This window comes from Haemorhous mexicanus, chromosome 5 (assembly GCF_027477595.1).
Source record: "Haemorhous mexicanus isolate bHaeMex1 chromosome 5, bHaeMex1.pri, whole genome shotgun sequence".
NCBI classification, from domain to species: domain Eukaryota; kingdom Metazoa; phylum Chordata; class Aves; order Passeriformes; family Fringillidae; genus Haemorhous; species Haemorhous mexicanus.
In genome coordinates this window covers 61,166,262-61,192,619 of record NC_082345.1, presented here as the reverse complement: position 1 = coordinate 61,192,619, position 26,358 = coordinate 61,166,262, and the positions used below count along the sequence as shown (strand labels likewise).

The window sequence follows — 26,358 nt, the reverse complement described above, 5'->3', positions numbered from 1 at the left end:
GGAGATTCCCCGGACGGCCTGCGGGACGGGACGGAGCGGAGTTTCCGTGCAGGGCTCAGGAGCGGCGAGACCGGGGAGGCGAAATCGGGACCGTATCCTGGGCACGCCTCCAGCGGGGCACTTCCCCGCCCCGCCCGCCCTGGGGTCGCGGCGGCCCCGGTGCCGCATATCCCCGGAGGGCTCCGCCGTGCCCCCTCGCTCGGGCCGTCGGGCTCCCCGCGACCGGGGTGGGCTCGCGCGGCTCCCGCTGGCGGTGACGTCACGGCCCGCTCCCGCCTCGCCGCTCCAGTCGGCGAGCGCATCCCGCGGGCGCGGAGCGGTGCGGAGTGGGGCTCCGCGCCACGGGCGGCAGCGGCGTCGCGCTGTGGAGGCCGGCAGGCACCGCCTTCTCCCTCCGTCCCTCCCTCCCTCCGTCCGTCCCTCGTTCCCGCCCGCGCCGCTCTGTCCCATGTTCGGGCTAGGGAAGCCGGCGGGGCAGCAGGAGCTGGGCAGAAGCGGTGGGCTTCCGAAGATGGCGTCCGTGGGGGATTTTAACGTACTGAGCTCCAGCATCCCGGCCACCAAGGTGGAGCTCTCCGTGTCCTGCAGGTACGGAGGCGGCTCATGACCGCGCCACCCGCTCGCCCCGCGGCGTCGGAGGGGGCGGACGGGCGGGGGCCCCTCGTCCCGGGCTTGTCAGCGGAGCGGGCGGGAGAAGGGCAGCGCGGGATACCCTCCGCATGCCCCGCGCTGTGCGAGGCGCTCTCGCCCCTGCCCTCCGAGCGTGCCAAGCGCGGGCAGCTGCCAGCGCATCCTCGGGCAGAGCCGGGCGCAGCCCGGGGCCGGCTGCCAGCCCGCTGCAGCCCGCTGGCCGCGCACCGGGCGTGTCCGCCGCAGGGTGCTGCCGGCCGGCCCCGGGAGCCAAGCGCCGGCTCCCGCGGCGGCTCCGGGTTCTGCCAGACGGGCAGTGGCTGCCGCCGCCCCGCGTCCTGCCGGAGTCGCGCCGGTGAGTGCGCAGGGCTCGTTATCCGGCCGGTATTTAACTTCTGGAGCTGTCCCAAGTGCCGTGGTGGGGACGGAAACCTTCCATCCGCAGTAATCCTGTCGTGGGTTCTACAAGGCTCTCTTGCGAAACTTAGGAGTACGTGCGTGTTGTGTTGCCTCGTCATGTTTTACCGTAACGTTACTGCCGAGAAATTGAGGAAATGCCAACCCGAAACACCACATGTAGTGTCTGTGGTTTTGTTCCTTTGACGCTTGATTATCGATATTTCAAAACTCCTGTTTTCTCCCGAGATGCAGAGATTTTCTCATTAGAGGTCTAAAAAATAGTTTTATTTGTGCATTTTTTAATTCGTGTCTTCGTTCACATTCCACGACTTCCTTAAATATTTCCTAGTAGTTGCAAAGCCGTGACGCCTTTCACCAGCAGAGTTGGCAGCTTCTAGCGGAAAATTTGAACTCTCAGTGTATTTCCTGATGGGAAATGCGACAGAGTTCCTTCTGCAATCCGTTGCTTCATTTTATAATGTAGCTCCCCATTTTATAACGTTGCTGTTTACCTGTACTACTAACACGATAGAACGGTAGTGCTCTAAACTTATTGTCAGACCACTCTCATCTCTTTGCTTAGTAAATAAAGTCTGGTTTGATGTTTTATCAAGTGTGAATTTCAAAAGAAGGCTGAAGCAGTGAGAAATAGAGTAAGATTAAATTTTTAATACTGAAACAGTCACCAGGCTGACAGATAAACACCCCGTTGTACTTGCTGTCTCTGCAAGGTTCACAAGCACCAACTGTTGTCAGAGGAAAGGTGTGTGCTGTAATGTGTAAAAGCATTCCAGAACCTTTACTTTACTTTTAAGTTCTTCAGATAGCCTGTCACAGATACAGATGTCAGAGCACTTATGCTGAATTTGACCCAATTTGCTTCGTATGGGAGTTCCTTTAATTCCAGGTATCATTTGTGTATACCTGCTATGTTTCACAATAATCCATCAGATAGTTACATAGAAATGCAGGTATAGAATACAGTCAGTCGATTCTGACCTTACTTGTAACTAATTTCAGTATATAGTTTACAGCAGCAGTTTCTCTGTAGATGTTGTTAAAAGCCATGCCAGTTTTGTTAAAACTTTAGAATTTGTCTTGATGTCAAGTGCAAAAGGATGGGAATTTCCATGGAGATTCCTTTCTTCTGTATGTGCTGGATGGCAATTTTTGATTACAAAATTATGCTTCAGAGCAGAGTATAAAATGAGTGACACTAGGGCAGAGATTAATGGTTAACACGTTTGTGATTCATCTGTAAACACATTCATTGGCTAAAGCTTGTGAAATGTGGTGTTAAATGAAATTGTGAAAGACTGCAAGAGCAAACTGCAAAATTCTGAGAGTGCTGAAAATTCTTTAATAATTAGCAGTTGTGTATTCTTTAACACCTGGAGAGAAATGCTTTTAACAACAGTTTGGGTCATGATGGTTTTTTTCCTTGATATTTATAGAGTTGTAGGACAAATGTTGTCACTAATTTAACATCAACAATTGTTAGCTGATAACTATCATATGTTCCTAGATTTTTTTTTCTTGGGTTTTTCTTTTTGTTTGGCTTTGGGGTTTTTTGTTGTTTGTTGTGGTGATGTTTTGTGGGTTTTTTGGGGGGGTATATGTTTTTTGTGGGTTTTTGCTTGTTTTCCTTGTAGGAGGGAAGTTCTTCCAGTTTGTACAGGTGGTGTAACTTGTGGTCAGTGAAGCAGTGCAAACTGTTTGTACCATAAAGTAAATCTGTGACTCTTCTTTCTTTTATAATGTCTTATTCAGTAAGGATACAGTTTCTATTCCTTTAGCTGTCAATTCCGTGTGGTTTATTTGTCAGCATTTCCCAATTTGCCTGCATCCTCACACTGCCAGTGTTGCCACAGTATCCAGATTGAGCATATGCAGATGGCATTACACTACTTGAAATTCTCCAAGCCACCCTGGTTTAGCTTCAGGGTCACATTAGGTAGCCTTTAGGAGAGATGCATCTCATGGGATGAGAAATTCTGTTAAAATTGTAAAATCCAGAACTGTTTTGGTTGTCAGGCAATGCTCTTTCTGGAATTTCTTCATGACTAAAAGTTTTTTATATCATTCCCATTGCTTTTGAATGCCAGCATTAGCTGTAACTTTAAAAATGCTGCAAAAGCAAGAAATTAATTTAATACTAGTTATTACTACTCAGTGCCTATTAGATAAAAACTTCACAATTCTTTTCTGGCTCTCTAAGATGCAGTTTATCAGGAAGCAGAAGTCTTTGACTCAAGAGCCAGCTCTAATATGGCAGAAGAACTTGCACATGTATCCCAGAGAATCCTTTGGTGTTGGTTCTTGTCCACTGTTGTCTGGATCAATTGCTGTAGTAGCCATCTCCCTCTGCACCCTGTCTCTCCCTTCATCACATGTGCTGAAAGGCATTTATGATCTGGTGAAAATGTTACTGTCACCTGCCATGCAATCTATATTTGTCGCTGCCTGGCATAATTCTGCACAATTGTCCTGTGGTGAAGGACCAAGACCTTGTCCCTGCAATCTGTGTGAAAGAGTGGAAGTAGGCTGCACTCTGTCCTTTTACTCGCTGTGTTTTCCAGCCAAAAGATTGCTCTTCCTCTACAGGGGTGTTTGCACTGCATGCTGGTTATAACCCTGTGTCTAGACACGACTCTTTCCAGCCATGTGTGTAAGCTTGTGGTCTTATGTGAGCTTCAGGTAAGCTTCAGGACATAGACCTGTCATCCTGTTTTCCCTCTGTTGATGTTCTCCAGTGATTCCAATCTAGTTAAGTCTTGGAAAAACTTAATAGTCTGTTCCCATCTTCCCTCTGTTAGTGCTGTTACTATGTGTTGACCAAAGTAGTTTATCTAAGGCTGAGAACTGAAGGATTGTGGTTATACATCTATAAGTTTGTGCTCTGTGTGAGCATTCAAAATTCAGTGTAGTTTAATGTGTTCAACTTTTTAATTTTTTTGTTATGATCTGTATAATGATGGTTTCTGTTTATCATGGTTACTGCGTGGACAGGCCTAGGCTTTTTTCCTGTAGTACCTGATAATTCTGCAGACTTATATTAATAGAAAGGTCAAGAGTTTTGTTGTATCTCATGTTAATGTTTATTTATGGACTTATCAATCAGAATTATCTTATTGAGAGTGTTTTTTAATATCTAAAGGAAAGTGAAGCTGTAGTTTTATCGTTTTGACTTCTAGTAGTGTATCGAAGATGACATGGTTATTGGAAAGACGGTTTTAAAATATTGACAGAGTGCAGGGTCACTTTGCTAATTCAGAACATTTGTTGTGATAATACTGCTTTGAAAGGCTTTACGTTCAGTCAGGCAGTGTGTCTTTATTGGTCTGGGTTTATGTTGGATACACTCTACCCTGCCTGTGTTCCCACAACAGGCGTTATGTGCATAAAGGCGCCATAAACACCTTGTCACAGTTAATTCAACAGAAATACAGTTGGTTGCCCATGCCTGTTTTGGATCAGTCCTATGCCCCCTCACAGTTCGTAAAGAAATCTAACGTTAATGAATGAGCTGAATGGAATGAAACAATCCCTATTCTCAGTAATTGAAAATACTCAATTTCAAGTTTCTTGCACAAACAAAAAATATCAGTTCAGAATTTTTCTTTGTGTTTGGTAGTGTGAAAGTCTTAACCAACCACTTCCAAGTGTTTGCAATATCTAAAAGTATGTTTAAGTATATCTTTGACTGTCCTAGGCATTGATCTCTGGCAAGATCATGTCTCTCCAGCCATCATACTTACCTTCTGTGTTTTTTAAAATATTAATAATTTGTTAGCAGTCTCTGTGACAGAAAGATAAAGTGATAAAGGAGATATTCATAATGAATTATTTGAGCTTGTAACTCTGTGTAGTAAAAATACAGAATATAAAATTAATTTTGATTGTAAACTTGGTTTTCATCTTCCTGCTTTCTTTGTGTATGTGTTTCTAGATTGGATTAAAAGTCCATGGAGTGGTTATGTGTGACTGGCAACAGAAGGTTGATCTTACAAGTCTTTTTTCTTTGAAATGATACTGCCTAGAGAACCAGCTGGTTTCAGATGAGAAAAAACATAAATGGTTTACAGTGTCCATAGTCATGGAGATGCATTCCTGATAGAGTGCAAGTTTAGTTTTCACCTGTGTGTCTCTATTGTTGGAAATTTAAACATGCAGTAGTGTGACTAATAGAATTTAAAGTGGATAGTTTGCACTATAGGTTTTGTCTAGCAATAGCTAGTGATGGAAAGATGGATGCTAGTGTCTTTACAAAGAGTTCCATGGGTGAGTGTCTTAAGGAGGAATGGGAGTTAGTGTCTTTGAAATGGGTCTTTAGTGCCTCTGCCAACCTCACGCTGCAGAACCCAGGCAGTTTGACTCCTGAACTTGAGGGTAACAGACAAATGGGTCAGCACAAAGTCAGTTGCAGAACCCACATAGCCCGAATTTCTAAACTGTGGAGGAAAATGACATGTTCAAGGGGGGAATGTTGTAGGTGGTTTGGGAAGGCTGTACCTTCCTACTACTGCAGCCACTGGGGAAAGAAAGAGGTCAACATGTGGCTGGGATTTTAGGATAAAAGGGGGCTGCGTCCTCTGAAACCTCAAGAGAGAAACCCCAAACCCCACGGGCATGTGGCTGAGTGGACTCTCTCCCTTTATTAAATAACGGCATTGGTCTCCTCTGTCTCCTTCATGGACAGTGGCTTTTCATGGCATGATTTTCCATACACAAGGGACAGGCTGTTTTAACCTGCCCCTGAGATGGGGCAACTGAAAGTTCTTACTAGAAACCTCATGGAGGATTAAAGTGAAATGAGACTGAATGACCAATGTGTATACACATGGCAGGTTTATTTCAGAACAGTTTGGTTACATTGGAAAGGAGATATGTATCTGCTTTGGAGAAATATAATTATATAAAGTATAACAATATCACTTAGGAAAATATACAAAGAAAAGAAAGACAAGGTAAGAGTACAAAAGAAGAAGAAAGATATCACTACCAGTGGATCCAGCACTGATACTCGATTGTTGAAATTTTGATGTCTTTTGATCAAAGTTGTGATCACAGTGTTTATTTGCCAGGGCTGGAGAAGTCCCCCTGTTGTGGTTTGGAATACAGGGAAGTGATGGGTGGGAAGAAAAGATTCAATGGTTGAATATATGTTCAGGTGGAAGGCCCAGGTTCCTCCCCTGGGAGTGGAGCCTTACACTCTGAAATAGTGTGGATCATGCACAGTCTGGGGGTGCTTCAGGGGACTTTGAAGATTGGTGGCCCTTTTTAAGACATGACCACTGTTTCTCATGACTGCACAGGTTGAGCCAGTTGTGACTATCAGAACGAATTAATACCTTCAGGCTTACCTGTGAGTGTCCCGATACCTCCCCAGGGGGTGACTTTACACTTGAGTCTCATCGGGAGAGGACATTGGCATGATAAAAAGCATTACTCCGCCTTGCAGGATCTGCTTCTTACTGGCCTTTTTGGTTTGGTGTGGTCATCCTCTGGTGGCTGGGTGTGCGCCTCCTCTGCAGCTGGGCTGTTCTTAGGAAGATCAACGGTTTCACCCCACACCCAAAAATTCTTCTGCTCCCCGTTGTTTAGGGGGTGCGAATCTGGCCCCAGCAAAGCACCTGTTGCTTTTGCAAATCTGATTTTTGAGTCACTAACCTTTAACATGTCAGTTCCCATGCAGGCTTCAGGTTTCACACAACCTTGGGAGTGTCAGGACTTGTCAGGTTTTGTCTGAATGTGCCTTTGCCTATGTGGAGCTTTGTTTGGTTTTACTTAGCTGCCAACCCGAACCTGCTCTCTTTTTTTCTAGGTACTGGGTGGCTACTGCTTAGTTAGTTTCCTTTTGGCTTGTCCTTGTATAATTGTGTGGTATAACCTTATTTCCTTCAGCAGATAGTAGCAAGTAGTTATTATGTGTATAATGATATATTTGTGACCCTGAGAGAAAGGTGCAGTGCAGAGGAGCAAGTGGGGGCACAGGATGGGAGTGGGGCAGCAGAGGGTGAAAAGAGGGTACTCAGGATGTCCCCGTTACTGGGGACCCCAGTGCTGTAAAGAGGTCACCAGTGGTTGGTAAAGGAGTGCAGTTTGGGAGCTGGGCAAAACCAAAAGTGATGAAAGAGCAGGTCTCAAGCAGGTGTCATACAGGCTGTATATGGTGTACAGTAAATGTGGATGTAGACTGGAGTTGCAGATGCATGAACTCAGAGCATGTTAATTCAGCTGGGGGTCCTTGGAGTGGGGAGGAAGAAGTCATCAACATCATACTCCTTCTGAGACCACCTCTTCCTCCCCTGCCACTGCTGTAAACTTCATGGTTGTCCATGGCAATAAACTTGGCAATTCCTTTGGGTTTTTTTTAACCCTCAGGAGCAATCAGCAGACAGGAGGTGGGACACTGACAGGTGGCTCACTGTTACACCCTCCCTCAGCTGAAGCCCACTGTCATAGGTCTCAGAAAGGTGGCATACAGGACGGCCTGGCAGCAGGAAAAGATCTAGGTGCAAGGAAGGGTGCAATGGCTTTGTGTATTTTTATGAAGATTTTCTGTGGTAGAATTTTCCTCACTTTTTTATCTGCCCATCTGAGCAGTGGCTAAACAACCAAGTGTCCTGCACTGGCAGAGAAAGGATGAATATTACACTGATGGTATATATTTCCTTTTAAAATTACTTCTTTGAGGTATACCTTTTAAAAAGTTGTTTCAGAAAAACTACAAAACCAATCTGTAGGTTTTATATGCTGTTGTACATTAATTAAATGGTGTATTAGATGTATTATACATTCCTAAAGAAATCAGATCACACCTGGGGCAGCATATCCATGGATTTGGATGGTCTGAGTGAAAGTAAGTGGAAAGGAGTGGTGAGTTGACACTAGATTGAAAAGCTCTTTTGACCACCAGCAGTCATTAGTGCCATTTCCCAGGATACATCACCAGAAGCTCAGAGCCAGAGACTGTTTACCTGCCCACCCCTAACAACATAAATGTGGGTGGTTTATTCTGTTGGTTTCAAATAGAATTTTGGGTTGGTACTGAAGCAGAGTTCCACCAGTTTGTGATAGTACTAATTGGTCTTTTTTTTTAAATTTAAACTGAGGTAGTCCAAGATTATTTAGGTCTGTTTCATCTGCACAAATGTATTTTATAACCCAGTACTTCCTTCCTATTGGTTTCAACAGAATTCCTGTAAAACTATTGCTGTGTTAGAGTAAATAAACTTGGCAATTCCTTTGGGGTTTTTTAACCCTCAGGAGCAATCAGCAGTTCTAATAGAGGTTTCATCCTAAAATTGTTTGTATACATCCAGCCAGAGATGGCTTTCTGTGGGTTGTGTTAAAACTCATGGAAGCGCTGCTGATCTTACCCTTCTCATTGCTTCTCCCTTTCTTTTTTCCCTTATGCCTTCTGAATCAATATAGCTTGACAATGAAAGTTACTGTGAGGCTCAAAATTATTTGTTTTCTGGTGAATTACTTCTCCAGAGGTTATGAAGAGGTATTGTGAATGTTTTCTTAAGCTCGCACATCAGAGATATGTTTGCTTTCTTTCCAGTTCTTCTGGTGCCCCCAAAGAGTGGAGAAGGTTTGAACAGAAATGAACAGGTCATCCTAATTGCCTGTTAGTCAGTAATCACTGTGGTCTCACCTGTGAGCCTATTGTAAGAAAACCAGTTATTTTGACAATAATGTAAAATTCTGAGAAATTGTCTGATCTGCTGTTATGTTCAGGGCATTTTGAATCTAGAGATCTGGAGGCTAATAGCTGGCTTTGTTGTGCTCTGACAGAATAGAGAAGGAGAGAGTGAAGAGCTGTGGAAGGGTGACTGTTTAAGCTTCCACTAAGTAATTTGTGCAATTACTCTGCAGGTAGGTCAAGTGGGCTCTTCACTTGAGTGGACTCTTTGGATCATACGTCATCTGAGGACTGATCCTTGCAAGTTCAGTGGTACCATTAAGGCTGAGGGGTAGTGCCTGCTAGGTAATAATACACTTATGTTACAATTAGTGGTACAATGGGTACTATTCTGCACATTAAAAAGTGATTAGGATGCTCTTTTCGTTATCTGGATCTTCCGTGAAAAAGGGATGTGGGCCCATCATTAAGTGAGGGAAGCAGAAATGCTTTTATTCAATGAGCTATGGACAATTCCTTTCCCCATGGATTGATAAAGGTGTGAGACAAGTAGTGTGTGCTTATAATATATAATACAAATATGATATACTGAAAATGTATATTTTCTAAAAATTATTTTGCATGAGTAACCAACTTCTGTGTTTGCAAACTGCTGAGTGCTTTATTTCACAACCGAGAAATCTTTGCATGCATTTAAATGTAAGTCCAAAGAGGAAGAGAAACATAAAGCCATAGCACCCAGAGAGATTTTGACAAAATAATCTGAAGTGAACCACATATTTATCATTAAAGATGTCAGAGCTGTTGCAAGCAAAGTAAGTCTTTTTCCAGTCAATACAGATTTTTAATTTTTTAAAAATTTTGAAACTAGAAAATCAGATTTTAAGCTGCTCAGTTCTGTAGTTGCTAGTAGTTTCTGTAGTGGTCTGTTCTTCAAGGCCAGAATTCTATGATTTCTGATGGGAGAATTGGATTTACTTCTGCTTATCAGCTTGGTGTAACAAAGGCTTTAAAAAAAAAAGTACAGAGAAGGAAGTTCAGATATTGATCACTAAAATAAAGTAAAATTTGATAGAAAGTATATGTGGACAAGGAGAGTAAATGCTACTTTTTAGTATACATCTGACAACATACACAGAGTGGATGAGAGATTGAAGGAAGCATTGAAGGCTGTGATGGTTCCTGGTGAGCTACCACTGCTGACCAGATCATTGAAGCATCTGATTTATACAATTGACTTGTTTTAGGTTAAACAGTACAAAGCAGTTGGCATTAGGAAATATTTCTTTGCTGAGAGGGTGGTCAGGTGCTGGAACAGGCTTTCTAGAGAGGTCGATGCCCCAAGCCTGGCAGTGTTTAAGACGCATTTGGACAATGCCCTCAATAATGTTTTGTAACTTTTGGTCAGCCCTGAAGTGGTTGAGCTGTTGGACTGGATGATCATTGTAGGCTCCTTCTGACTGAAACATTCTGTTCTAAAAAAACTTCTTGAGCACTGAACTGTTATTTTGATAAATTTTTATGGAGTTTATGAAACTATGCAAACAAAGCTAAATACGCTTTTTTAAATAAGCTTTTAACTTTGTCTTATTTACTGATCACTTTCTTTCCCACTCTGGGGAAATGGCTCTCATTATACAGAAAAAAATGATCCCAGCATTTCCAGTATTATTGCCATGGCTTCTATTAATTTTTTTTCCCCTTAGACATCTATGCTGTTGCAACTGTTTTGGAAGATCCACACCAGAATGGGCAGGTGCAGAATGAATTCCTTCAAGATCTGTGCTAGTAGAATAATGCTTTCTGCCCAGATGTTCCCAGACTTCCTTGCTAGAGGTGTTTGATATGCATGTTTCTCAAGAAAAAAAGTTTTGTTTTTTTTCCCCCTCTCCCATGATTGATAGAAATTCCTTTTCTATTTGCATTCTTTATCTGCAAGGCTTAATGGACATAGACAAAAAATATACTCACCAAGTTCATTTAAAATATAAGTCTGTTTCTCTCAATACTTTGGTTAGGAGAAAGAAAAAGAAGTTTCAGATATTTCTGGTTTCTGAGTCTGTGAGCTTTCCTGAGACAAAACAGCTTACTACCAAAGACAATGCTTTTCTCACCAAAAAAAAAAAAAAACGCTCTGTATTGCTCAGCATGTGCAGAAAGTGCCATTGAAAACTGAGAGTACAGAGACCACCTAAAGTTCTAGAAATACATTCGGTCTGCTTTCTGGTTTGTTACCATTCCTTGTAGATTGTCCTATGCACAGTTACTGTGGAGTTTTCTTACATTTAAAGGAGCACTTTGATTGTTATTCCTCTGAAATGAAAACTCACAGATGAAATTGAGCAGCCTATTGAGTTGTTACGTGATTTACTGGCCAAATCACACTTTTTTTTCCTTCCTTGTTTTTCCTATTGGCACTTTTTCTTTAAAGTTTCTTTAGAAGTTGGCTGTATTGCTTGAACAGCTTGCCAAGTTCTTACATTATTATTTTGGTTGGCTCTTTATGATTTAGACAATCAGGCATGCTGCAAACTTTGCTGAAGACATTGTTTATTTGTAGGAAAGTGTGTGAAGGGTTGAGTTCAGGGTGTTGCAAGTTGTACTAGTTCAAAACTACGACTTCATTGCATGAACTGATCTGAATTACAGTGTTAACCTTGGGTGTCTACCCTTGCAATCCTTTCAGGGATACTGCTTCTCTAGAAATGTTCTTAACTCATCAAAGATTCTTTATCTTTAAATTCTTTAAGATTCTTTAAGAACCTGCAGAATCTCATCTACAGATTCTTACCTTCTTTTTATGCTGTTCCTGTGGTGGCTGCTTTTTGCAGCTGCTGGAAGTACCAGGGTCAACTAAGCTTTACAGTACCAGGCCACTTTTTATCTTAGTATGTATATGGGAAAATAGAGGGGAACAAAACTTAAAAAGGAGCACAAGAAGAGTAGGAAATATCTAAAGAACTCAAAGCACCTTATCTCATTATAAGCATGACTAAAATTCCTTAATCCTCGTCTACAGTGACAAGCACTAACATAGCAATTATAAGGTCACTGAATGGTCATCATGCAGAGGAATTAAAATTGTTTGGAATTCTAATGGTGAGTATGGGAGATCTGTTCCAAAATCTAATGTGCTATTTGTTCCATGTAAGTCTAATTTTGAGGTTTTACTGCAATTCATTTTGGGATAATCTAATTCTAGTTACCAGGCATTAGTGGTGTATCTAAGTATGTATAATTAAGGAGGAATAGGAGGCAATTTTGATTTTGGGTTGGCAATTCTAATATTGCAGAACTTGCAGTACTGTCTTTTAAAGCAGTTTGTAGTGATTGTTGTCAAATACTGATTTGGGTTTACTGATTTTCCTGGGTTTCTTAATACTTCCAATTTATATTTGCATGATTTTCATCAAGGTAGGATACGGTTTTACTGAGTATAATTGTATGCATAAAAATTGCATATCTGAATGGACTAGAGAAGTTCAGAATAATTAGTGTGTGCAGAATTCAGGTGTGTTCACAGGTAGTAATATTAAAGCTAGTGTGTACTTTGGCTAGATTAAATAAAACAGATCTGTCCAATGTTCTTTTCAAGCTATTTTTTTGTTCGTATTGCTTGTTCTGAAATGTGAACTTGGCAATACCTAAATTTAGAATACGGAATCTTTTCATTGCTGAAGTCTTAATTGGACCACTTAGAACACCTGTATTGAACAAAATATTAATGCGCTTTTCAGCACTGCTTAATAGCACAAAAATAATGTAATTTAAATCTGAATGAGAGTAGTTAATGGTGACCCTTGAAGAGGCTCTACTAGTTATTTAAAAGAATCAGCTATAAGGAATATAAACTGGTTATTTAATCCTTCCTTTTGCTCTGGGGTAGGATCAAAGACCTTTACTAGAAATTGTAGCTATCTGACATGTTCTTGAAGACAATGGATATTTCACATCATGTCTCCCACCTTTAACAGTGAAAGATGGTAAAACAATGGAATAAAGTTCAACTTCTGTGCCTGTGGTGCAGAAGATTCAATTTATGGTTAAACCTCTTCCTACTTGCTCTGTCTACATCGAGGTCAGCTTCCTTTTTTTGCAGTATTTCCCTCATAGATACAGTCTTTCCAATTATTTCTGTTTTCTCTGAACTCCAGTGACTCCCTATCTGTCTTAGATTGCAAGAAATTGGAGTGTCCAAAACATTATTGCTTGAATTGAGTGTTGATCAGTATTATGAAGAGCAGCCAATTAGTCTAAAATGGCATTTTTGTTTGTGTATTCCAGTATGCCTTTTCCCAAAGGTACAAGACTGCTGACTTGCAGTCAATTCATGGTCAACTGTAATGTGTAGGACTGTTTTTGACATAACTGCTGTATATCCAGCTCCATGTAGATATGCTGCATTTTTGCTGTTAAGTTTAATACCTTCCAAAGTATATTAGCTCTTTCTTGTCTCTTTTCAATGGCATCCTCTTTTCAGAACATTTTTCTAGTCTGTCGAGACAGTTTTTACAATTTATTTAATTTTTTTAAATGATGAAATGTTGGTAACTATGCCGAGAATGGTTTCTGGCTAGTCCTGATTCTTTAGAATTGTTGATTTAAGTCTGTTCATCTGTGAATGATTGTCAACTGGCTGAAGTGTGGGTATGATATTGGGACTGCATTCCATAACAAAATTAATATTTATTCCTAGGTGTGTCCTGTGTATGGATTGGTTCTTTTTACCTTACTTGTCCACGACAGATTCTTAGAGATACTTTCTGATGGCTCTGAAATCTCATAGCCAAGCTTTTATGTAAAGTCTAAAGTTTTTGGGTTGAGCTGGCAAGTTAATCTCTGGTAGACCTTTGTGATTTAAAGGTATTTCTCTTCCTGATGCCTGTTACATGTATATATAACATACATGTGGTTGTTTTTTGATTCATGGTATTGGAGTATATGGGCCACAGTTTGCTCAAATCCAAAATGGATAATAAAATGAAATGTAAGCTGACTCCAGTGTTAGTTCTGGCTAAGTCTTGTGTATTAGGAGGGGAGAAGCCTAAATTGACTCCTGATTAAAAATCTTAAAAACGTATTTGCATTGGTATCTGATTTGCATCTTTCACAATTTTTTTATACCTAAGATTATTTTTATCTCTTCTTTTTTTTATAGAAATCTTTTGGACAGAGATACATTTTCTAAATCTGATCCAAGTGAGTATATAGTATTTTATTGTTTCTTCTTAATATGTATTTTAAATGTGCAAACACTGGAATAAAATTAAGTGGGTGATTTTCTTCAGTATCAGTTAGGTTTACATTGTCTTTGTGACAATTACTTAGAATGATTAGGCCACACTTGAATAAGGTACACTTATAATTAATGTTATGCGAACTGGAAATTTAAAGACTGTTATTAATACTGCTTTCCTGAGCTAAATAGTCTCTTATTTAGTATTTAACCTAAAGTTTCCTAAAATTAATACATTCTGGAAAGTTGGGTTGTTGTTTCTTTTTTAGTATCTGTTGTTTTAGATATTTTTCAAAGCTATTAGGCAGAATACTAAATAAACTAGAAGCATTTGTTGCTGCTATTACACACTGTCCACTAATCTTGGAGTCAAATGCTGAAAAATAAAATTAGGTTAATTAATCTCTGGGAAACACTATCTTTCCTGATGAAAAATGGTATGATGGTTTTTTAGTTAATCTGTTCAGAATTATAAGCTAATGACACTCACTTTCCTCATAAGCTGAATTATGACAGGATCCCCCAAAACTCTCATGTCTCTGAATTTATGATGGGACTTTTGATCTAAAATCCATTGCTGTCTTCCTGTATTGGATGCTTTATAAAAACTTTAATCAAGGAACCAAGATCACAAAAAATTTCCTTTATTTTCTGATTATGTTACTCCAAGGAGTTTTGTGTGGTTAATAGACTGGTCCTTAGGTTGTGGTGTCATCTTGTTTCTCCTATAACTCTCCACTTGCTTTTATCCGTAAGTTCAATTTCTTTCTTTAAGCCTGGGCTTTTCTTCCTTGGGATACCACATATTGTGCTTACTGGCATTGGAAATAACCCAAGACACATGTAGTTGTATCAAGTCTCTGGACATGCAGCCATGTCCTCATTTGAATACTGAGTCATGTAGCAGTATGAAACATTTGAGTACTTTTGTTAGAGTATATGTTTTCATTCTGCATCAAAAAAATTCTTGAGAGAGATTCCACAGTACACTTTTGAAGGGAAAAGTTTCCACTTCCTGGGGAAAACCTACAAGAAGTTAGGAGTACTTTTGAAGTTTCTAACCTGTAAAGCTTAAAAAAAAAAAAAAACCAACAAAACAAATCACCAAAACAACCCCAGAAGACATAGTCAATACCATACCTCTAAATGAAGATCACACAGAAACAAAACAGAGTGTTTTGCATATTGATAAAGAATTTTAGTTGGCTAAAAAAATTAGTAAAAATTAGTTGGGAGTTGGATTGGATGATGTTCAAAGGCCCCTAATAATTCTGTAATTCAGTTAAAAAAGACCCGTAGTTAAACTGTTTTGAAGAAAGCTCAGTGACCTGTTGCCTGTAATGATTTCAGAGATCTCTCATATTGGCGAAAGTGATAAGGTGTCTATAGTTCTTAAGCTCAAATATTCTTAAGGACAAGTGCTTCAAGTTTTTATCAGATAGGGCACTGTATGAGGCATCAAGATAGGGCACTGTATGAGGCATAAGTTGCAGGGTTTGAGTGTGTTTGAGCTCCCTGCAGTGTGAGCTGTGTGGGAGAAGGCAATGAGCCACCATGTGACAGTCACAGGTGGTTCCAGTCAGCTCTGGAAACCACGACAGTAGCGCTTGCCTGCCAGAACTTCTGCCAGCCAGGGGAGCACGCAGTGCCCTGCTCAAACACGTCACAGTAAAAATGTGCCAGCAGTTGCAATCTAGATACAGGGCTGCTGAAGATGCTGCCAGAGCCACATGTGTGCAGATAGACTGCTGGGGATGCCTTCTGGAGAGGAGATGCTCCACACAGAGGGCAGTAGCCTGTGCACAGCATAAGAACGTGCAGCTGGGCAAACCAAAGTGATCCTGGCTGGTGGGTGACCCCTTCTGGGAAAAACATGGAAACAGTGGCAGGAAAACGTAAAGAAATCTTAGTATCTATTCTTAAATGTTTCTGAGAGGTAAACTAGTGGTGTGTTTTAATGGATTCAGAATATATGGAAGTATTTTAAAAGTATCATAAACTTGCTTATCAATTTGAGACATACTACTTTTTCAATTAATGTAAATAGCTTTTTCAATTAATGTAAAAAGCTTTTTCAAATTGGTGGTGCGCTTTAGGGGTCTGGTCTCAAGTTGTGAGTACCCAGTTATGCTGCCAAACAAGCCTGTCTGTCACAGGTAAGCAGTATAGAACCATGGAGTACTGTAATACTGTCCTTGGTGAAGAGAGAAGGGGGAAACTGTTGACTCTGGAAGTACTCATATTGTATTTGCACTCTAGAAATTACTTGTCAGAGCAGCTTTGATTCTGGGTATTCTCCAAACAGGGTACATTCAGTTTTAGTACTCTGCAGGTTTTTTTAATAGCCAGTTTAATTTGTTTGCTTGTACTGTCCTTTAGTTGGGCACAGAGATATGGCCCTACTGTAAAAGGGTGAGTAGTATAAAATGTTCTTGTTCTTCTCTGTTTGGAAGTACAGCAGGACAACTTTCCTCAGTGTCTATTCCCTTGGACAAAGGACATTCTTAGGCTGCTCTGTATACAGTAAGTTTATTCTAGAGCTAAAAAGGTGTCAAAGTCAGCATCCTACCACTGCCACAAGATCCACTTTTACAGCCACTGAATTTGCAGCCATTAGATATCTGAAGAAAGAACCATGTAGAGTCATTCTGTATGCTGAGATCTCATTGCTTTTGGCTAGGCCAGTTCTAATATGCTTTTCATACTTCAATGTATTTATCTAAGGACCATACTGGTAGGGAAAATCCAATTTTATCTTCTTGGTCTTTTTCTCAGAGGGACACACATAAATGTAGCTGACTTCCATGTTCTCCTGAAATTAAAAAGGAGCTTGTGATTTTCCTGGTTCTCTTAGGAGATATGCTTGGCCTTTTTTTTGTACTGTGATTGCTACTCAGTATTCCAATTCTGACCATTTCCCTGAATCTAGAATATTCATGCCAATGGGATTCTGTCACTTTGCCTGCCCAGAGGCAAGAGACAGAAGTAACTGTAGAGATAGTGGATATAGATGGGACAGGCTTGGACAGGAAGTATTTCAAACAGCACTGAAGCCTCTTACTGACAGTGCTTTCTGCTCAGTGGAGTGAAAGCAAGTAATATATATTGATTTACTGTAGTGTTTGGAGCATTCTGCTCTCCCAGTTTGGAGACCATTTTTTCTAGGAATATTTTTTTTAAATCTATGGGTTTTATTGATTTGGGTTTTTTTCTTGTAGAAAGCTGAGCTAAAGTAGTGCTTCCTTCATGTGGTAGGGATAAGACCTGCCAAGGAGATACAGATTAATGATTTTGGCACATTTCTTCTGTCTAATGACGGGCAGAATTGTTTTCTTCCCATGCTCTGACAACTCAAGCTGAGCCCTGCAGAGCTGTGCTGGCAGCAACACACTCCTCCTGGGGAGCCCTGTGGCTGCTCAGTATTGATCGTCAAAAGAGCCCAGGATGAATGACTGAAAACATAAAAGCTCTTCCCTGGGGAATCTCCCCATGGAGGATAGCAACAATAAGAAGAATCTCTTGGCAGTTGGGACAAAGGGGCCTCTGCCTGGGAGGTATAAAAGCTGGTCAGTGAAGAATATTGGGGTGTCCTGCTAGAGCTGGTAGCATGGAAAGATTTAGGTAGCACGGGGAAAAGGTCAATGTCATTGTGGTTAAGTCTTCCTTGAAATGGAATGGATATGTTGTTGTCTTTGGGGAAACTGGGGTGGGCAGTGTTGATGTTGGTCTCTTTCTCCCGGCAGCAGCTGTCAGAACGGGAGGACACAGTCTCAGGCTGCACCAAGGGAAATATAGGTTGGATATTAGGAAGAAGTTTTTCACTTCAAGAAAGAGTGATAAAATACTGGAGTGGCTTGCCTGGGGAGGTGGTGGAGTCACCATCCCTGGATGTGTTCAAAACAAGACTTCATGTGGCACTTGGTGCCATGGTTAGTTAAGGTGTTTAGGGCATGGGTTGGACTTGATGGTCTTGAAGGTCTCTTCCAACCCAGTCATTCTGTGATCTTCCACTGATCTCTTCTCTGTGGTGACCAGTGAGAGGACCCGAGGGAATGGCCTCAAGTTGTGTCAGGGGAGGTTTAAGTTGGGTATTAGAAAAAAATGGTTTTCCTCAGAGGGTGGCTGGGCACTGGAACAGGCTCCCCAGGGAAGTGGTCACAGCACCAACCCTGACAGAATTCTAGAAGTGTTTGGACAATGCTCTCAGGCTCATAGGGCAGCTCCTGGGGTGTCCTGTGCAGTGCCAGGAGCTGGGCTTCAGTGATCCTGATGGATCCCTTCCAGCTCAGGATGTTCTATGATTCTACAAATCTGGATGGGTAGTCAGAAGTTCAGTAACCTACAGAACTTTCTTTAGTTGATTTCATAGCTTCTAGTTCATTCTGTTTTCTCGCATTTTCCCATTTCACTTCATTCTTCGTGTAGTACACTCCAGCAGCCTACTCCAGAGTGTGTTGTAAAAACAGGCTTTGTGGTTTGGATTCACTTTACTATAAACAGTAACCAAAGGTAGGCACATGATTGCCAAGGGTTTATTTAGATTAAATGGAGAAAGATGGACATCTCCTGAGGATTGTTTTGAATATTTTTTTTTTTATAAAAGCTTTCTTTCATCTACAAGAAATCTTACTTGAAACATAAAAGTGTTAGTTTTTAGCTTCTACGTGAGCTAAAATATTGAAATTGCTTTTTTCTGTTTCTCATCTTATTTGCTACTGCCTAAGGGGATTTTTTTTTTTTTTTGGTGTGGAGCAAATGCATTTTAAGTAAGAAGAAAATGTAGTTAGAAGGTTGACTTCATTTCTGCTTTCGTCTGTTGATGATTCTGACTTCACTGACTTCACAAAATCAAACCTCTACCTTTGCTGTTCAAGGCTGCAGCCTAAAACAGTATTATTTTTACCTTCTTTTGAAAAGTAATGATTTGTACAGGAAAAAAACTTGTTGAGGAAAGAAATGCTGCAATATCTGTATTTCTGTTGTTTAGAAAGGAATTGAAGAGGAGTTTCAGGTAAAAATTGCTTTATTGTAGTTACCTGCAACTAGTTCAAGACTGTAGAAAATAAGGGTTATAATGCTCCTTCAGTGCAAATGATCTGTACTTAAAATAGTGTTTAAAAGACCTGATTGTAATCACTGCACCCCTGTCACCAGTCCTTGTGATAAAAGCTGCAGCTTAATGTGTAGTGAGTGCTCTACTGGAAATAGAGATCTGAGTGACACCTGTGGGGTTGTTCTGCTTGGTCTTTCAAAATCAGGTTAGGTAAAAAAATCTAATTGATTCTATTTTTTATCAGGCTTTAGTTTAAAAAAATAAAGTACACATATGTGAGATATTTAAATATATATGAATAATTTGAAGCAAAATTAAGGAAAAAAACCCGAGAAGTCTTTTTTTTTTTCCTTTTTCTAGTCCTGTTTCCCCTGTTTCTTTTCAGCAGAGTCCTCCTTTTTTCTTTTTAATTTTGATTTTCTTCTCTCTTGAAGGAAATATGTTTTAGGTAATTATCTAATTATTAGATGCACAGGTAATTGTGCATTAGATAATCTAGAATAGCATTAGATAATCTAGAATAGCCTGACCACCCACATTTAAAGAAGACCTGCTTTTATCCAATTTTGCCTTTAAAGACTGTCAAGTGCTTTGCTGGAGGTCAGGCATAAGTGCTACCTCCCATTTTAGAAGCACTCCATTTATTAGCTGATTTCTGCAACAGCTAGACCACATGATCACCAGTCTGGTTAGGCTTGTTGACAGCTGAGGGAAAACATTACTATTTGATTGTCCTAGTTACTATTTTCCACAGCACAAGAGACTACAAAATTAGTTCACTTAATTTAAGGATTTGTTAAAGTTTGAAAATAACCAAACTTTTTTTTTTTTTCCCCTTTCACAGTCTGTGTTTTGTACACACAAGCAATTGGAAACAAAGAATGGAGAGAGGTAAGCTGCATATTCATGGATGTATAAACCTTTTGGGTAGATTTAAGTCTGGTCATTTGTCCTAGCAGAAGAGGGCATGTCATTGCCTCTTGAATGCCATAAGCTGGGCTTATGGGGGTCCTGTGTACTAGCAAACACTCAAAATATAGTCACATTGATCTCCATTTCCATATCTGTATCACACATTTCTATCAAAAAAGAAAACAAATTAGAGAAAACACACGAGTTTCCCATTTTACAGTCTCCCTCAGATAAATTAAACCAGACTTAGCTGTCAATTTGGATAGGGTTTGTGGCTCTCAAGAGAGGAAGACATTCAAACAGGACTGAGCTGTGGTGGTGGTCAGTGTCAGCAAAACTAGTCTGTAGCTGTGGTAAAGATATACCTTTGAATTTTTTTAAAATTAAAATATTTTCAGCTTGAGAGGGGCTGAGGCACCTTCTATAAACAGTTAGAAGGAAAAGGCATTTTGCCAAAAGCCCAGAGAAGGGAGTGTTGAAGAGAGAGCTGAACTGAGGTGAAGTAGGAGATGGACAGTGCAAAAATGATACATTTGCAATAGAAGGATTGTGTTCCCTAATATTTAAAGCTGTCTGAAATAAACAATATATGCAAGCTTTTGCTTGCTGTTGTGTTTGGTTGGAGGTGTTTTTTTTGGTGTGCATTTCTTCCGGAAACGGTGGATTTTTGTTACTGATTTAAATTTTTGTGGATTTTTATTGGCTTTGGGAGATGATGTTGATGAAGTTTAGGTCATACAATACAAGGTATGTGCCACTCTGTATTGAAATATGAAGGCTTCTGCCACTCTGTCTTCATCCACAGGTCAGTTCATATAAATGCAGTCATTTTCTTTCATGGCATCTGTTTAAGAGAGATTTTTACAGGCTGTCATATATCTCACATATTCCTGGTGTTGGCAGTCTAATTATACTTCCTTGTAGCATGTAGTTTAATACACTTTTCTTTTACAGTTTGGAAGAACAGAAGTAATTGATAATACTTTAAATCCAGATTTTGTAAGAAAATTTATAATGGACTACTTCTTTGAAGAAAGAGAGAATCTGCGATTTGATTTGTAAGTTAACAATCTTTGACTCTGATATTGCAGCCTCTGTAAGCATGTAAAGTTTTGTCCAACATAAAACTTACTTGAAGAGAGATGGTCTCTATTGACATAGGATAAATTAATCTAATACACGATTGATTTAGCATTGCTTCCTCAGAAATAAATGTGTAACTTAATAATGACCGAGTTTTAAGAAATTGGCAGATGTTAACTTGTCAAAGTACAATTATGCTTACAATTATTACTCTCAGAAAATAGAAATGAAAAGATGTCAAAACGTTAAAATATTCTTGAAACACAGCCAGCAAAACAGGTACAGATATACTGTCCAGAAATAAAATACTGTACAAGTAGTACAGAGCCAAATTTTTTTTTTACTATGCATCTAAATATACTAAATTTTAAGATTTTAAAACACCAGCAGTTGTTTGAGAAGTAGATGGCTTTTGACATTATTCCAGATGTGCTCATTTCATTCCAGTGGTGGAATTGTTTTGACTTTAACTTCATTCTTTGGAAAACAGAACTGAGAGTCCAGTTACCAGGACATGTCACCATTGCATGTCATCTCTTTCATTTCAGTCCTTTCTGATGATTTCAGTCTTTGTGATAATCAAGGTTGTCTTGTTTTTTTTAATTTTCATCCTCATTTTTTTAATTAGCATTTCTTTCTTAACCTTGCCCTAGGAGACAGTATGAATAACCCTCATAGATAATTAAGTTTTTGCTGCAGTTTTGCATCACATTATATATTGTGGCTACAAATTTTCTTTGTATGTCCTTTTTTAGTTGAAAAACCCTCCTCCTATTTCTTTTCACTTTCTTTTTAAGATGTACTTGACCACCTTTTTCCAGGAATGAAAGGAAGTACAGGGTGCCAGGAAGATTACAGGGTGCTTTGAGGTGGCTGGGTACAAATCACAATGGAAGCCTGATGCAGACTTTATTCGTAATTTTATTTGTAGTTTTAAAAGTTAGATTTAAAGTCATTCAATCTGTGGAGTACAACTGTTGTGGGTTATTTAAAATAAATTTTAATTCAGAGCTAATCAGTTTGTGAAATAAAGGATTCTTCTCCAAGTATAAAGCAGTGCTGGAATAGCCACCCAGTGGGGGCTGTGTGGAAATCTGTATCTGTTTGCCTCCTGCTTCTCGTAGGACGCATGGAGGGGAGGGGGAGGGGGCAGTGCAGTAGAAATGAAGAGTGAAAGAAGTGAACTAAAAAAGAGAAAGCTCAGTCTACAAGAAGAAAGGGGAGTCTGTAAAGACCTTCTGGATAAATGTTGTCTGGAAAGGACTTGGACCTGGAAGGGAGAACACAGTCCCCTGTTTAATTCTTTATGTAGTCAGAGAAATGGACTCCTGTCTGTTTATGAAAAGCTGTAAATATCACATGTTCTCTGTACTCGTCAGAAAGACCTGACTGCTTTCTGCTGCAGTCCTGGGTTACCTGGACACAAGTCTGTTCTGAACTCAAAGCTGTTGCTGTCTTTGCCTGCAAGTGACCATATTGCCATATTGTGTGAATTTGCTGTAGAGCCCTATAACAATGATAGATGAAAAATAAAATATCTTAGAACTCTGAATTAGAAATGTGAATCTCACACAGCCACTCATGGATTAAATCCCAATTCTGAAGCTTTAGAAAGCTTCCTATATTCAGTTCCGTGGCAAAATGGTGTACTACTGTTGGCCAAAGTGCTATTTTTCCAAAGAAATTCCTTATATGATTCATATATTTTGCAGGGGGAAAAAAAAAAAAAAATCAAGTGGCAAGTATATCTTTGATATTTGGTACATCAATAAATGAGCATAACCCCCCCCCAAAATGTACAGCCACAATGTCACAGGCCCATTTCTGCTCACAGCTGGTACTTAGTAAGTGATTTTGCCAGTGAAGTTGTTTGTTGTTGTACTTGTGTAGCTATCCCTCGGGTCAAATTATAAGTTGTGTTTTTCTGTTCAATTTCACCAAGCAGTTTGCTTTTAATTGGAGATTTTAACTCATGTCAATAGTATTTGTAGGAATTTCTTTTCTTTATGGATGTGTTTCTAAAGCTTTGACTGTGCTGCACCACGTCCAGCTGTGTTATGGTATTCCTGTCATCCTGACTTGTGATCTGGTCCATGATGCATCCCAGCACCAGCTGTGGCAGCCCTGCCAAAGGGATGGCATTCCATGCAGGGGAGCCTGACGTGGGCAGTAACATAGCAGATGTTTTCAGTTTAGTTACTGGTATTGAAACTGAAGAGATTATTTGATAAAAATATAAATTGGATTATTTGATAAAGATGGAAGACTATTAAAGTACAGAAATTAGTAATCCTAATGTATGAATTTCTTACTTTTTTTTTCAATGTCTCTTAAATTCAGAGAGTAACTTTTTTTTAACTTTTGACTTGATTATGGAAGGGAAACGATGACTTTTCAAGCTGGAGGAAGGCCAAGAATATGATAAACTCAAAAGAACAAGTAAAATTCTTGCTAAAAGCAGTTTTGTTTATTGTTAGTTATTTCTATTTGCTAATTCAAATGACTGAAAAATTACTTAAGAAAATAATTTACAAGTTAGTTTGTTTTCTAGGGTCAATTTTTAATTTTTGGTCTGCTTTTTGTCATCTTTCACTGTTCATAAAGGAATATCAGAAGAATTTCCCTTTAAATCTTGCACTTTGTTGAAAATTATTTAATTTCAAATAACTAGTGAACCATAGTCATAAATATGATAACTCAGTTTGTCTTCCTTACTGGGGAACTTCCATTCACAAATCTGTTCGTGTAAATTTCACACATGGCAATAGGTGAAATAATTGTTTCATTTTTGTTTCTTTACGTAATTGTCCTCAGATATGTCATCTGGCAACTCTGATACAAATTTTCTTTTTTTTTCCCTAAGCTATGATGTTGACTCAAAGAGTCCTAACCTGTCAAAACATGTAAGTTCTTCCTCACTATTATAATTCCTTGTGTTAAATTGCTTACATTTCTTAAGTGTGTTTATTTTCTTTTGACTCTAAGTAATATCAGGGACACAGAGACAAATACAGTGATTGGCTATGAGTGAAAACACATAAGTATAATGAGTATAATGTTAATGGGACATTTCTCGTGCAAAGGGCATATTTGAGCATGCATGTATACCTTTTCAGATATGTAATATGATGGAATTAGTTGATACTTTTTTGGGTCCTAAAATAGAAGCATGTTTTTATTGTGTCTCAGTGTTAGAAGAAACCTTCAAGACAACATGAGTATAAAAGTGGGAGTGATGAAATAGTAACTTTAACATTTAGAGGTGCAAGAGTAGAATTCAGAGGCTTCTCAGTGAATTTTTTAAAAATGAATACAGGAAGGCTTTGGTAAGAGAACCATTGAGAACCTGGAGCAAAGGAAAGAGGATAGTAGAAGGAATACTGTGTGTGTGCTTCACAGTGAAAAGATGAGACTTAGCCATTGATCTCCAATTACATCCTCACTGTAGTGGTTGTGTAGTGCCTTAGAATTACATCTATAAGTGTCACCTACTGTTATGTGAAATAGGTGATAGTGAGTCTGTTTATGATTCACTGTTTCATAGTTATTACTAAGATGTGGTGTTCAGCAGAATCTGTTCTTCAGTTGGGAACAGCTCAGATAAATGGGAAACCAAATTTCATTGTGTGAAATACGAATTCTGAGATTTATGTTTTTGCTTTTCAGGATTTTTTGGGACAGATGTTTTGCACACTGGGAGAAATAGTGGGATCACAGGGGAGCAGACTGGAAAAATCAATTGTGTAAGTATTCTGGAATGTTAGATGAATGCATACTGCAGCATGAGGCTAGAGTTGTGGAGCTTTTTTGCTGTGAGATATCTTGATATACAGAATTGACAGATATGGCTTTTAAGAGAGAGTAAATAGTTACATGCAAGAGAAATGTTTCTTTATATAGGCTATGATGTTTTAGGTTTCATTTTGGACAATTAGCAAAGGAATTGACTAATCCATAATTTTTGTCAACCTTGTTACATCTTGTATTAGAAATAGCTTGAGTGTACTAATCTAAAGAATTTTTTTGTTTTGGTTTGCATATTAGCACATAATAAAACTTTAATTTGTTCAAGCATTTGAGTTCCTGCAAAAAACCTTCCCAAAGAAACAGTGAAGAATCAGCTGACCAGATTATCAGATTTCTTATACAATCACACAAAATTATTAACATCAACAAATATTGTGGTTATTAGACAGCAGTATTTTGTGATTCTCCCTTTAATCCCATTCTGGATATTAAACTTTTAAAAACATGTCTAGGAAATAACCTTGAGGACTGGTACAGTAAGTGTCCTAATAGAGAAGTTGTGTTAGGCTGTGTGATTAAAAAGCTTGTCTGTGAACAAATGAGAAGAGTGTCCCAATGGTAGGCGGGGGAGCCCAAATATTTGCTCTGGCTGCTTTCAGACCCATCCCAGGAGAGTCATCAGATTTTAGAAACCCGTCTCCACACACTCAAAGAATCACAGAGGTCACTTGGTCAGAGAAAGTGCTAACTTTGAAGACACTTATATTTAGTAAGATGAATCTTGCCTGACTTCTTGAAAGTCTTCAATTTTTTTTCTGTCCTCAATTAGTCAATTATTCAGGGCAGTACATTTTTTTTCCTGAAAAATTTCTGAAATTTATTTTGAACACGTAGATTAAAAGGCATTCATTCAGCAGTCTAGCATTTGGTATAGGTTAAATGAAGTCTGAAATGAGTAACAGGTGAAATTTAAAGTTTGAAATTATCTATGAGAAAAAAAAATATCAGTGAAGATTCTGTGGAAAAGAGGTCTTACTTCAGAGTTGTGTTGGCCTGTGTAAAATATTTTCTCATGGGAAATAAACATTTCTCAGGTCTGGGTTCTGATACTGTCTTGTATGGTAGTTACAAAGTGGACCCAACATGTGGGGAGACACATGTTAATGAGAGAATGTTTGACTTTTTATCAGTTCTTCATAGTGTCCCTGTTTATTCTGTCATTGCTGCTTTTGACAGTGCTGTGAGTTGACAGCTGTGCCTGAGTGATTGTCCATTCTGGACTCTCTGAACTCTGGGTGTCTAGGAGACATTTCTGTTATTCATGAAACTTTGCAATGCATTTCAAGATTGCTTTGTAGATGTGTGCTTAATGTCTCTTAATAGTCAAACAATGAGAATTGAATTGACAATATTGCATGTCTTCCCTTCTTAGGGATATTTACTGCTTTGAGTTTACTGTTCTCTTTATGAAGTCAAGTCTGTGTTCTCATAGACTGAATGCTCTTTATGATCTATGAATTAAGAGAGCTTTATCTTTTCACCATATTTCTGAAGTTCATTAACATTTTCCCTCTTCAGTTCTCTGCCAATGGATGTATAAAGAAGAGAATGCTTGGTGCTGTTTTAGTCCCAATCAGCTACCCTACA

General features: G+C 39.3%; 1 protein-coding gene across 5 annotated transcripts in view; it reads left to right on the top strand.

The window, feature by feature from the left end:
- Positions 1-297: 297 nt before the first annotated feature.
- Positions 298-26,358, top strand: part of CPNE8 (copine 8) — a 69,052-nt gene continuing 42,991 nt past the window's right edge. The window contains exons 1-6 of one of the 5 annotated variants that reach the window (XR_009486613.1): positions 298-588; positions 13,839-13,879; positions 19,814-19,860; positions 20,836-20,939; positions 23,828-23,867; positions 24,631-24,707. Coding sequence is in view for 2 of the 5 variants with exons in the window: in XM_059847308.1 (XP_059703291.1) it covers positions 449-588; positions 13,839-13,879; positions 19,814-19,860; positions 20,836-20,939; positions 23,828-23,867; positions 24,631-24,707 (449 nt within the window). In the remaining 3 variants the exon portion in view is untranslated. Of the gene's footprint in view, positions 589-13,838; positions 13,880-19,813; positions 19,861-20,835; positions 20,940-23,827; positions 23,868-24,630; positions 24,708-26,358 lie in introns of those variants that run through there. The other 4 variants (XR_009486612.1, XM_059847308.1, XM_059847309.1 and 1 more) reach the window with 4 other exon arrangements.